This window comes from Artemia sp. Qi Xiang Cuo, chromosome 4, assembly GCF_049724085.1.
Source record: "Artemia sp. Qi Xiang Cuo chromosome 4, ASM4972408v1, whole genome shotgun sequence".
Classification (NCBI taxonomy): Eukaryota; Metazoa; Arthropoda; class Branchiopoda; order Anostraca; family Artemiidae; genus Artemia; species Artemia sp. Qi Xiang Cuo.
The window spans coordinates 44,151,335-44,164,347 of NC_142797.1; the positions used below are offsets into that span (position 1 = coordinate 44,151,335).

At 38.4% G+C, this 13,013-nt stretch overlaps 1 protein-coding gene across 1 annotated transcript in view; it reads right to left on the minus strand.

Moving 5' to 3' along the window:
- LOC148953148 (facilitated trehalose transporter Tret1-like) overlaps nucleotides 1-13,013 on the minus strand; it is a 93,488-nt gene that overhangs the window by 51,455 nt on the left and 29,020 nt on the right. The window contains exon 2 of the mRNA XM_089087546.1: nucleotides 7,108-7,240. Coding sequence (XP_088943672.1) covers nucleotides 7,108-7,240 — 133 coding nt within the window. The remainder of the gene's footprint in view (nucleotides 1-7,107; nucleotides 7,241-13,013) is intronic.

Consider the following 13,013-nt stretch of genomic DNA (forward strand, 5'->3'; position numbering starts at 1 on the left):
TGTTTGATTAACTAAATTCGCAACAACCTAGCCACCACTCACCCATAAGAAATCGCCACCCCCGGAAAGTGTCCCTACGCACCCCCATTCTGTCTCCCCTAACCGTTTAGTCCGGTCGTTATAAAAAAAGTTTATTCCCGTTTTTGCAAATAAAATAAACCAAAATAACAAACCGTAAGTCTGCTAAAAATTAAACTATATTGTATATATTATTTTTTCATTGTTGAATATTTGGTTATTTTATTTGTTACCCTTTTTATTTTTTTATTTTATGACCTTAAAAATATTTTATAGTTATGAAATATATTTATGACTTTTGTATTTTGTGTTTTCTGACTGTTAACTGTCGTGTTTTCGTTACAGTGGTAACTATGTGTTGTTATTGTATTATTTTGTTATTGTATTTTTTTTACTAAGAAATGCAAATTTTGTCCACTAGGGTTTGTGATAGTTCTTTTGCAAATCTCTATCTATCTATCTATCTATCTAGCTATCTAGCTATTAGTTTCAAGCTTACTGAACCTGTTCCTTTATTGTAGTTTCCCTTGATGACGCCCTTGGAATGCTCGATGAGAGTGACCTGGACCTCTCTGATTTAGATGATGATGAGGAATGGATAAAAAACCACTCCTTGTCGTGTTCAGACTGTGAGGGTGAACCAGGTGTTGCAGCCATTCCATCTTCAAGCAGTTATGCTGTTCTTCCAGATGTTAAAAATGAAGAATCTAATGATGAAGTAACCTTAGCAACCAGTGCCAAACGCTTGAAGGCTGACGAAGCAACAGCAACCTTGTCCTGGAGGACGTCTCGGTGGTTCAATAATCATCGTGGCCCGGACATGGGCCCCACTCATTTCCAGGACCACGACGATTGGAGTACAGAACAATTGTTTTTGCAATATTACCCGGAGAGCTTCTTCGAACGTATAGCTTTTTGCATGAACTACAACTATCAGTTGGCCCACCACAAAAGCTTGAATGTAACTCCAGACGAGCTGAAAATTTTTGTTGGCATTGTCATCCTGATGGGGAACCTCAAGTTTCCTCGGATCCGCATGTACTGGTCTGGGAAGTTTAGGGTGGAAGCCATATCACAAAAGATGACTCGGACAGATTCTTCACAATCCGGTCAAACCTTAAGTTCGTTGTTGATTCAGAAATCTCAGACGAAAAAAAACCAAAAATAGGCTTTGGAAGGTGCAGCCGATCCTTGACAACTTCAGGAATATCTGTCTCCAGTTGCCACGTGACAGGAACTGTTAAATTGACGAACAGATGATACCTTTCCAGGGTATGTCGACTCTCAAGCAATATGTCCCTAACAAGCCCAATCCGGTTGGATTAAAGAATTTTGTCCTTGCCAGCTCCTCAGGGCTGATACTTGACTTCCAAATCTAGCGGGGAGCCACCACCCTGGGAGAACAGCTGGTAGCACATAGCTTGTCAGCTGGGATCGTACTGCGCTTGTCTGAGATCCAACCAGAAGGTACATACCTCTATTTTGACCGATTCTTCTCGTCTGTTAAGCTCCTCGACATGCTGGCTGAAAGAAAAATAAATGCGACCAGAACTATCATGAAGAACCGTTTGGGTGCCAACGGCCCAACGCTTTTTACCGAAACAGAAATGAAAAGAAAGGGCAGAAGACCATATGCCGTGTCTGTGCGCTCAGATAGAAAAGTAGCCGTGACCCAGTGGTATGATAACAAAGTGGTTCTCCTGTCTTCAAACTGCAAAGGTATAGAAGAGGATACAGAGGTCAAATGGTATGACAAGTGCCAGGGGTCATACGTGCAGGTCAAATGTCCACAAGTAGTCTCCGACTACAACACCTACATGGGTGGGGTCGACCTTGTGGACCGCATGGTCAGCTATTACCGATTTGAGACGCGTACTAAAAAATGGACTGTGCGTCTGTTTCATCATTTTGTGGATGCTGCAGTAGCCAATGCATTTCATGAGCTGAAAGGCCATAGCCCAGAAGTTTCTGGTGACCTCAAACAGCTCATTGATCTTCGTTTCAACGTGGCCGAGTTTTTGCTCAATTCTGGAAGCTCGGAGTCACGAGGTCAAGAAAATAGCAACGAAGAGCCAGTGGGTGAAACTCAACACGGTGTTTTGAGTGTGAAAAAGAGGCCATTCCCTCCACCATATGCCAGAGCTGCACTGTATCTACCAGAATTTTGTGACTTGGCAAATGCATCTCAGTGAAGAAGGCCTGGATGCTGCAAAAGGTCAAGACGGATGTGCTCGCAGTTTAGAATCATTCTCTGCTTGACACAAGACAACAAATGCTTCAAGAAATTTCATGAAGAGTTAGGTTTTGTTTTCAACGTTTTGACATATCTTTTAATAGACGAAACAGATTTTTACTATACTCTTAGCTCGATAGGGACCCAATGTCCACACCTGTGGACATCCTTCAAAGGGAGGGAGGGGGGTCAACTTTTTTTTTTTGTTGATCAATGGTCAAAATGATTTTTTTTAAGTCAACTACAAAGAAATGAACATAATCAGAAAAGTATTTCTATGGTCAGGTCTCAGGAGGATACAACTAATGTTTTTAAACAGGAAAAAAAAAAAAAAAAAAAAAAAACAGATGCCAAGTTCTGCGATCAAATGTACAAATTTGGTATATTTTTTATGCTTTATTTGAATTCTGCTCGTCATTACGAGCCATTTGCCTCTTTTCCAAAAAAAAAATCTTTATTCTTGAGCAACTATTAATTTTTCTGTAATAGTAGATACCATCTGGCTTACGTATGCTCATATACGAGCCTCAAGGTTGCGAAGCTGTGTGAACGTGTGGTGCAGAGGTGACTAAGGCTGATTTAAGATACTATTTTCTTTAAATCCCAGCATAGCAGGGGCCAATAGTCTAATCGGTTAGATCGGGTCAACGACCACTGATATAGTAGACGGTAAATGTCATGATCAGCTGAAAGATAGGTTTAGACGACTGCATTAGCAGTTTAATATCAAAACAACTAAAAAATCAAATATTTAAAACTGAACATGAAACGGTGGCTCAAATATCTTTTTCTTCTTCATCTTCGTCTTTGGACTCGTTCTGATTCAGAACGAAAAGTAGGCATTTTTGTGGTCAGCTCCACAATTGCATGCGCTGTCACTGAAACCTATTTTGGAGCATTTACAGTGCTAGCCGCACCTGCGCACAGTGCGAGCCCATTCGGCATCGCAGAAACTAGGTCTGGCTCTAGTTCATGATCTTCAATTCTCCAGCCCATATCGGTAGCCTGAGGTAAATCAATACAGGGCTTGTGGCTTTGGATCCAAATCAGTGACTGGAAAATACACCTTTTCATATGAAGCTGATACGAGATATCAATTGGTGGTAAACGCTGCAAATCCTCTATTCTTGGGAAAAAATGTGCTCGAAGGTCATTCATACTACTGAAATTTGTCACCCTTTTGCCATACACTGTAACCACAAGCTGCTTACAGACGTTGACTAAACCATCACTTTGCACAGATGATGGCTTCTCTGCCAGGGCTCGAGCATCGTCACCTAAAGACCCCAACAAAGATTTCTGAAGACTTCACAAATCGAAAAAAGCAGACCTTTCCAATTCCATACAGAAAGCTTGTGGTGTCAGATCCACTCATGCTGTGGAAAAGTGGCAAGGTGTTGCAAAATGTTACTCACAGTTTTTGTGCTGCCATATGAATAGGTATGCAGTAGCACGGAAACTTAACCCAGAGCTGCTAGAGGCTGAGACTAGCAAGATACTGGAATTAGTATGCAGATAGTAAGACGATATCAGTATCGGTGGCTTGTATTATCACAAGTGTGCTCTTTCGTCTTGCGCCAACTGCTGTGTGGTATAACACCCGAGTGTGTGCCTCCTCATGGCAACACGAGATATCGTCATCAACAGAGCTTCCATGAGGCGTAATGGTAACAGCTTTATGTCGACTCTCGAAACTTCCAGTGAGATGAACCATCAGACGGGTCGAAATTCTGTACTCCCAGACCTCGATAAGAACTTTCAAGAGTCGACCTTTGGCTGAGTAACTACTGAGAATTCCGTGCCAGACTGTTGCAACTTTGCTGGAGGATGTGAACGGGCTGGAAATATATATTCTAGAATCTCCTCTTCTTTCTTGACAGCCAGATGCTCCTTTGAGGTTGAACGATTAGTTATCATGGAATCTATCGTAACTAAGACCGTCATATCTGTCACCAACCAAATGGATAGACTGACAAGCTTTGGGTATGTTCCTAAGAATCCCATCGTAAACTCTTATTCCAAAATCTGCTAGCGTCTCATTTTGTTCTGGTCGATAACACCTTATGACACTCATGACATCAACTATATAGTCAGATCGAGGAGAGTCTTCAAAAAGCATATGTAAATTCCTTGCCATGACTGCAAGGCAGCTGAGGCTCCCTACGACTTGATGATAATGCTGCAGGTGAGGCCAGATATGGCTGTAGCTCGTACTTCAGCAGCTCAAACTGGGACGAAGTTTGTGTTGAATTTGCAAGACGCAGGGCTAGTTTAAGCAGCTCAGTTTCCCCAAAAAATTTTTTGTGGCTCTTTCTTTTTTCCTTTTTTGCAACAGAGACGAAAGTTTGTACTATGCCAAATTTTACTTTCGTGGATGTTCCGTCGAGATATGAGCTCATGGCTTCGAACCCAATGTCTCGGAAGTTCAGCATACTATTTGCTACGGCTTCTGGAACTCTATCTCCTGTCATAAAGTTGTACACATCTGTTCTCGTCGTCTTGAATGGGTTTCCGACCAACTCTACCAAGTCCATAGCCCGAGTTTTACCTTTTATTGTCAGTTTCGTAAATGCAGTGGTATCTTGATGATGCTTCATTGCCTCGTCATCCATATTCAGGTTTGCTTTCAGCGTTCTGGTGGCTGCTGTGAGAAAGGGTAGAGTAGCCAGATATCGATCCCTGGCATTTTCATTCATTGTCACACCAACGATACCAGAAACTCTTCGACGACTTTTGATGTCCAGATTCACGGTCGATTCTAAAGCCAGATCGCAGCCAATGCTTCAAAACGGCATGGTTGTTTTCCTAGCAACAAAATTGCCACTTACAAACTCCCTGTGAACTTCTGGCGCTTTTTCAGGCAAGCGTAGTATTTCTTCTAGGTAGTTAAGCGCAAATACGGCATATTTATGGTTTTCGGGTGCGAAGAAAATCGGAATCATCTCTTTTGTGGCATTTAAGTGTGATCCCTAGTCCGCAGCTCTTTCAGCATAAAGATAGTCGTTTCCGGTACGGATAAGATCTAAATAGTTGATCCAAAGGCTATGATTCCTTGTGGTTGATCTGGACTCGTTGTGCTTCGAGAAAAGCAAAGCAATGCTGTCTAATACATCTCCTATCTGTTTACATGCTTCAGAACTAGTTGTACCAACATGGTGTGCCTCAGACAACTGACACCCCCTAAAATCGTTGTTGCCAGAACCCTTACCTTTAGCTAGATGAGATAAATATCCCAAATCCTTTCCTTTTATGTCGTAGTTTTCAGTACTTTATGCAATAGTCAGTGATCCAAGGCTCACTATCCTTCAAAAAAAGAGAGTGGGTGGTCACATCAGCCGCAGTTGGTTTGCATACGGATGCCGGAGTAACCTAAGGTGCTTAAAACGAATATCGGGGTGCACATCCTCGCACTAATGTAGAACTTGACGATTTTAGCCCTATAAAGAAGAAATTAGCCTTTTTTGAGTAAATGCTTTATGCAACTAAAACCCGATATGTAAGATGTTCGGCTTTTTTTTTATTGCCGTGGAAACCTAATTCGCGCATGCAATCGCAGAACGAGGCATCTGTTTTTTTTTTATAGAATGTAAATAAATTATTTGATTCAGAAAAGAGCGATCTATCGTTTGATGAAATAAAAATTATAGATTGTGTTGAAAATATTTAGAGTAAAACGCCAATATTAAGAAAATGTTCTTTTTTTTTGGAAGGGGGGATTTTCTTGTTCAAACGCTTATATATTCTTGCAGACTCAAGTCTCGACTTTGTTTTTATTAACAACATGTAAAGGACATTTGGGCGGTGAGAATGATGTGCAGTATGATTCGTTTTAATTTTTTTTTTGAGCAGCTAAGAAAAAAAAATTGGTCATTGTAGGCTAATTTCTGAAAGCTATTTAGAAAAAATAAATAGTTGCTCAAGAATTAACATTTTTTGGAAAAGAGGCACAAAGTTTGACTAGTAATGATAAGCAGAATTTAAATAAAGGGTTCTTTTATAATCAAATATCTTTGAAAAGACTACAGTGTAAAAAGGCAGCATATTGTTTCAAATTGTCTGCGTTTAGAAGACAAGCGACAATAAAAATCCGTTATCCGTTTATAGAAGCCTGTCGCGTGCTGGAATATATATATATATATATATATATATATATATATATATATATATATATATATATATATATATATATATATATATATATATATATATATATATATATTGTCAAAGTTTGTGATGGGGCTGTTCTTCTAACGTAATATTTCTTTCTTCTTCACTTTCATTTTTAATTCGTTCTACTTCTCGTTGTCACATGTCTTGTAACCGCATGTTTCTTTGTTCTTCACTTTGGTTTTTGACTATTTTTAATTCTTGCTGCCGCTTTATCTTCGAACCGGATGTTTCTCTGCTCTTCACTTTTGTTTTTGATTCGTTGTAATTGTCGCTGATGCAAGTAATTATGTCTCTATTACATATTTGAAAACATAATGTTATGCTAACATTGATTTGGCCAAGAAATACTGGAATTCTATCCACTAGTTAGTAATCGTAATGACTGAGAATAAAACTTCATCAATACTTTCATGGGATGTAGTTTTTGCCGTAGTTTAATTCCTGAATGTTTCATTTAAGTAGGGTAACAGCATGGTCGTACACAAGGGAAGGGCTTCTTATGGCGCCCACCCAAAATCCTAAATTTCCTCATATTTATGGACATTTATTATTCAAATTGTAAGTTTTTTTCAGAATCAGTCTCCACCCAGAGAAAAAACTCCAGTACCTGCGTTTGGTCAACAGGTGTCCGAGTTTGCAAAAAGTTACTTTTCTACACTTTTACCAAACAAAAAATGGAATCTTACCTATCCAATCAATTTGATCATCAGTAGCATTTAAAGTAATATCTTTTCTAATACTGGGTGTTGCAGGTGCAGACCAACCATCGTCAAATCCCAAAGCAAAGGGGCCAATTGAAGCGCATGAGCCAACAAATAGCTGAAAAATATCAAATTGTTCTGAAGAATCTTTACGCAAAAGGATGTGGAGTCACATTTTGAAACTTCTGATCTTTGCATGTGCAATAACACAGTTTATGCTAAAACAAGTATATTAACGAAACTACTACGCTAAATCGACACAAAACACTTCTGAAAGCGCAGTCACTAGCAAATATAACTAAGGATAGTCCATAGGAAATGCATCAAAAGATTCTGTTCCCTTATTATCTTCACTATTCCTTCCAATCCTTCCATCATCAACTTGAACAAACGAATAATATTCCAAACAGTTCGTGAGAACAAACTGTAAACAAGGAGCGACTCGTGCAAATAGTAAGCAGAACTCTATATAAAATATTTTTTATAAAATCCTGTATCGACTCCTGTATTGAGTTCATAGTGTAAACATCATATTAGAACGTGTCTGTCAGCATTTATTCATTAAAGGTCACAATTATTTCCGAGTGAATTACCTAGCGCAATGGTTCTTAAACTTATAGAGACGCTGTGCCTCTTTTTACCCACAAAACATTTTAGTTACCCCTTCTCAGTTATCGGTACTAAGAAAACTACAGCTAAAATATACATAAAATTGCCATTCCTAGAGTTAAAGCGTTGTCTTAATCTTTTTACCCACAAAACATGTTAGTTACCGCTTCTCAGTTATCGGTACTAAGAAAACTACAGCTAAAATATAAATAAAATTGCCAGTCCTAGAGTTAAAGCGTTATCTTATTTTTTGTTGGCCGGCCGCATGCCAAAAAAAAAAATTCTGATCGTGAAATTTAATTTCTGATCGTGTTTCAAATAATGCCGGTAAACCGGGATCCCTGCATGAAAACTTCCCTGCTCTTACGGGAGATTCCTCCATAGAAAGTTCCTCCCTCGTAAAATACCCCCCCCCCACTAAAATTCCCTCCGGACAATTCCGTCCTTGCTGAATATTCCCCTCCCCCTCCATAAAATTTCTTGCAGACGATTCCACATGAAACATTCTCCCTAGCATACTTTCAATGCAAAAAGACTTAATTTCTAATTGTTTTTCCAAGCATTCCGGAAATCTCCCCTTCTATGGAAAGCTTTTCCCACTGAAAATTCCCTTATGGAGAATTTCTCCTGCAAAAAGAAATCTCCCGTGGAGCATTTATCCTTCGGAAAGCCCTCCCCCCATCACTGCTAAAGAATTCCCCAAACTATTCCAAACCCGCTGAAAATTTCCCTTTTACAATTTCTCCGGAACATCTCCACATGCAAAATTGAGTAGCAAAAAGAAAATAAGACAAATAAAGAGAATTTCGTATAGGAATACTGTCAAATCTCCCTAGTGTAAAAGTACCCTTCGAAAGCTCACCCCAAAAAATTTCCCTCCCAACAGTAGTAACGTATCAATTAGTATCACGAGTGATTGTGTAATATGTCTTACCACGGGTCAGTCACCTATTACAATGAACGATACTTACCTTACCAGACGGGTTTTCTGAGGTAACACCCATTTTTTGGAGGTCAAACAGATAGAGAGAGCGGCGGTCACACTAACTACTTGATTAGTTGTTGGATTTGGATGTAGGGAGTAATTTTCATTGCAGTTCTTACTGGTAAGATAATTTAATTCAGATAGAGAACAGTTCATTTGATAGTATAGTAGGATTGAAAAAAAAATGAGTGGTGCATTGACATTACTGGAGGTTAATAATAAATCCGAAAGCAGGGGAAGCAATGATTTAGGACTGCCCAATAAACCTGTGGAAATAACCGCTGGATGTAGACTATGTCTTGAATGGGACATTATGTATGCGAGATACGTGATATCATTAAGCAAGTTTAAGCAGGAGGAGCAACTATGTTTTGCTCGAAAATTGAATATTCTCCATATAAATAAAATTCGGTCAGCATTAGATTTCCTATCGAAATATATTGATGAGAACAAAATGCATCAGTGAATATTATTATTATTGTAATTATATTCAATAAAAATGTTTCTAAATCAATGGTATTTTTTCTTTCTAAAGTAGACTAGCGTATACTTTCTACAGTACAAAAAGAAATTCTGATTAGTCTGAAGTTGGTTGTGAGAGAGCTACGACTCTAAAAAATGGATGGATTCGAGAAAAAGCGCATCATGAGGAATCTACTTCTTATGGAAAAACGTTTGATTCTAGATGATAATTTTCTAGAGTTGTCTATTCAAAGGAAGATATTTTCTCGGGGAATGCTTGTCGATGTAATGAAAACTGATTCTCCGTCATTAGACTATTGTATGAAGCTTCTACGTCGTGGTCCAAATGCATTTACACAATTTATTGATACATTGATCACGACACGGCAAAATGATATTGTGGATATGCTTTTAAACATTAGTTTTGAAATTTAGGACTTTTTTCGTGGGAAAGATGGTGGTCAAGGAGGATTTACTCCTCTCTCTCTCTCTCAGACAATTTTTGTTGTTGCGAGCGCAGTTTCATTGTAGTAGTTAGAGTGTCAACACATGAAAAAATGTTCCATACATGTCCATTATTTATGTACTCACTGGGAAGCTGGTCATCATCATGTGAGAATTGCACAATGATTGAGGAGTATGATGAAAAGTGTAGATTATGCAACCCGTGTAAATTGCATAGAGGATATGCTGTGAAAATAAAAGATTGTAATTCCTGTCTTGACGAAGTGTGTGAATCACATCCTAGAGGTCATCTATGTTCCAATTGCCGCTATTAAAAATGTAAGCAGCGGGAGAGTACATATCCTGGCATGACTAGAAAGAATCCTAATCGTGAAGCTAGTTTATTACTAAAAGATTGGTCTCGTCGTGGCTTTAGATTGTTATGGTGGAAGGAACCGTGTCCACGATTCAACTGCTGGAGCAACAAAAGTAAATGGTTTCTACGTCATCGCTGTGAAGACACTGGGTGTTATGATTATAATCCCACTGATTTTTATTTGGCTGTGACGGAATGTGATTCGACACTTGAGGACACTGTTTATGAAATTGCTTCAAATACGCAAATTGAAACATGTGAATTCTATAGAATGAATAAGAATAGTATCATTGACTATACAAAGAGATATGACAAGAGCGAAGTCACACAATACTTTAGAAAATGTGACCCTGACTTTGCAGTACATCAGGATTAGTACACTGTGAATTCAGTTAATCTACCTGCACTAGTTGTTGTCGACAAATACCTAGTAGTGGATGAAATCTAAAGAGTAGAAAAGTCGTTTTTATCATGTATATAATTCTTTTTTTATTAATAAAAAAATTAAAATAAATCTTTATTAAATTTCATTATTAAGGCACTAAAATAAATATTGAATAAACTTGTAAGTATATTCTCCACTAGAAAGTCGTTCAATCGAGGTAAGTCAACGTAGATGTCGAGAAACTGCTTGTAGGTGTAGCCACGACATCTGAACATGAAAAAGAGTAGTGCATGAAAGCCACATTACTTAGTCGTTAAATCCTGTACTCTTCGTTGATTTTGAATAATGGTTTTCCCCCTGCTTACAATAAAGTTGCTGATGTATGGTGCGTAGAATTTATACGATAGACCAAGAGGGTCAAAAATTCAATATTCTTCGCTGTTTGAAAGATGCATAGACAAGGGCCAGTAGTCAAAGTCGATGGACTTCTATTAACAATGATTAAGGTGTTGTTAACACTTCGAATATTTTCAATGTAGTCCGAAGGTATGCAATAGGTGTTGTACCGGGACATGTATGTATCCATACTAAATACGTTGATTATTTGATTTGTGTTCATGGTGCTAGGTCTAGTAGAACACTGCCGTCGGGCGTGATTTCCCAATAGGTCTCAAATTGACTCAGTGATATTAGCGTGATACTCTCGGTCAGAGCATTGGCAAATGTACACTCTAAATGTACATTCCCTGTTCGTACTATGGTCATATCTTATGTGCCTGACAAATCCAAAACAATAACCCCATGTGTTTTTGAAAACATTGAATCGGTTATTCTATTTTCAAATAGTTGAGAGTCATGATCTAGGGATTACATAGTAAACTTTTACAGAGTTCTATAGGATTTTTTGTCAAATGATAAAGTGTACAGTGGAATACCATTCACTTTGCACACAATGATAGATAGACCAAAAAAATTAAAATCGTGGGGGGATTCAGACCAGGATCCAACGGCACTGCCACTCTTCACAGAGGCCAAAGCCAATTTTGATGGGATTTATCCATTGATAAATGATAAATTAGTATAGCTACGAGAGCTGGTGGCAATGTGACTTTGATTGGTGATCGTATGAGGAACAATAAGTTTAATTTTGTTGCCATGGGATGTTAGCTTTTCCACTGTCAATGCACCAGAGCTCATCACCCGCTGTTTTCAGACGTGAAGAATTGCCGAAGTGATAATAACATTTGCATCGGGTGCTGCAGGAAGTGTTTTTCACAAAATGAAATTCTTTGGGGCCATATGCAACTTTATGTTAATCTTAATTTTTGAGGGTAACGATTGGGATGTATTGAATGTCTCATGACTTAATTTTCCAGCTAGGTAATACTCTTAGGTCACTGCAGTAGTCAACTCACCGTTAGTATCAACACCTGATAGAAATTTATTGCACAATGATTTTGCTCTCAACTCCTTGTAAGCCTTTGGTGTCATCACCATAAATTGTATGTATCTTGCATAGTTTGATAAATTATTGCTAGTGCTCACCAATGATCCATTAGTAAAAACATTAATTTGCTTGAAAAGGTTTTGAAGAATATATCTTTAATAGGAGAGACCATCGCCAGCATTTGGAGTTTCAATATCTGACTTTTTCTTAACACAGACATTTAAATCAATAAATGTTGATGACAAATCAATGAAAGAGTATTCAGTGGAAAATATTTGAAAGTGTATATTTTCCGACAGGTGTGGGTGGGGGTGAAATTGTTAATAGTAGCCATACTTGACACTGACATCACCATTTTCAGCATTGAATAGATTCAATGAGGAACTAATTGATGGATATGAGTCCTTGTTAGGAAGATAAGTCATCCTAAGAGAAGAAATCCCTCTTTGATCTAACTATCTTTTCTTTTTCTTCTTCTTCTTCTGCTTATTAGTCTTCCTTGTTTTATTCCCCAAAGTCCTTGTTGATGTTCTTTGCTTCTTGCCTGGGTGGAGACTGATGAGTGAATGACGCGAACGCATCCTTTTCAATCCCTCCCCATTTTGTAGAGATTTTAGTTGCTCACCAACGGCTCTTGCTGAATATCTAATATTTTTATCAACGCTCTCCTTCAAATTCTTGCCCGACCCCCAGTCCTGTCGTGTGGAAGCAGTAAAATTTTATGCAGCAGGTATAAAATATTTTCTGGAGAGGGGTAGTACAGAACCAAATAGTCTAGCAAACTAGCTACCAAGACCATAGCCAGAAATTATAGTACGCCCCCTTGTAGTAGTCCAATCCATTGCCTATTTGACGTGGACTCAAAGCACCAACATAACAATCGATATCGGGACAGACAAATGGATATCTCCTATTGTTCATTTTAGGTGATTGTGCTGTCGTTGACAATGGGTCGAAAATGACATGTAATCACTGCTAAGCCTTTTGTTATTGCTAGAGAATCACCCAATTCACTTTTTAGTGTTAACTGACAGAGTTCCAAATACGAAGTGTTTACAGGAACATACTGAAGATGCTTTATATTATAGTGATGAACAAGTTCATGAGTTTTTTTTCGTTCAAGAACACGTAGGAGGGGGACATTTGAATTGCCGACTCTCGATGTTTCTACAAAGGATGCATA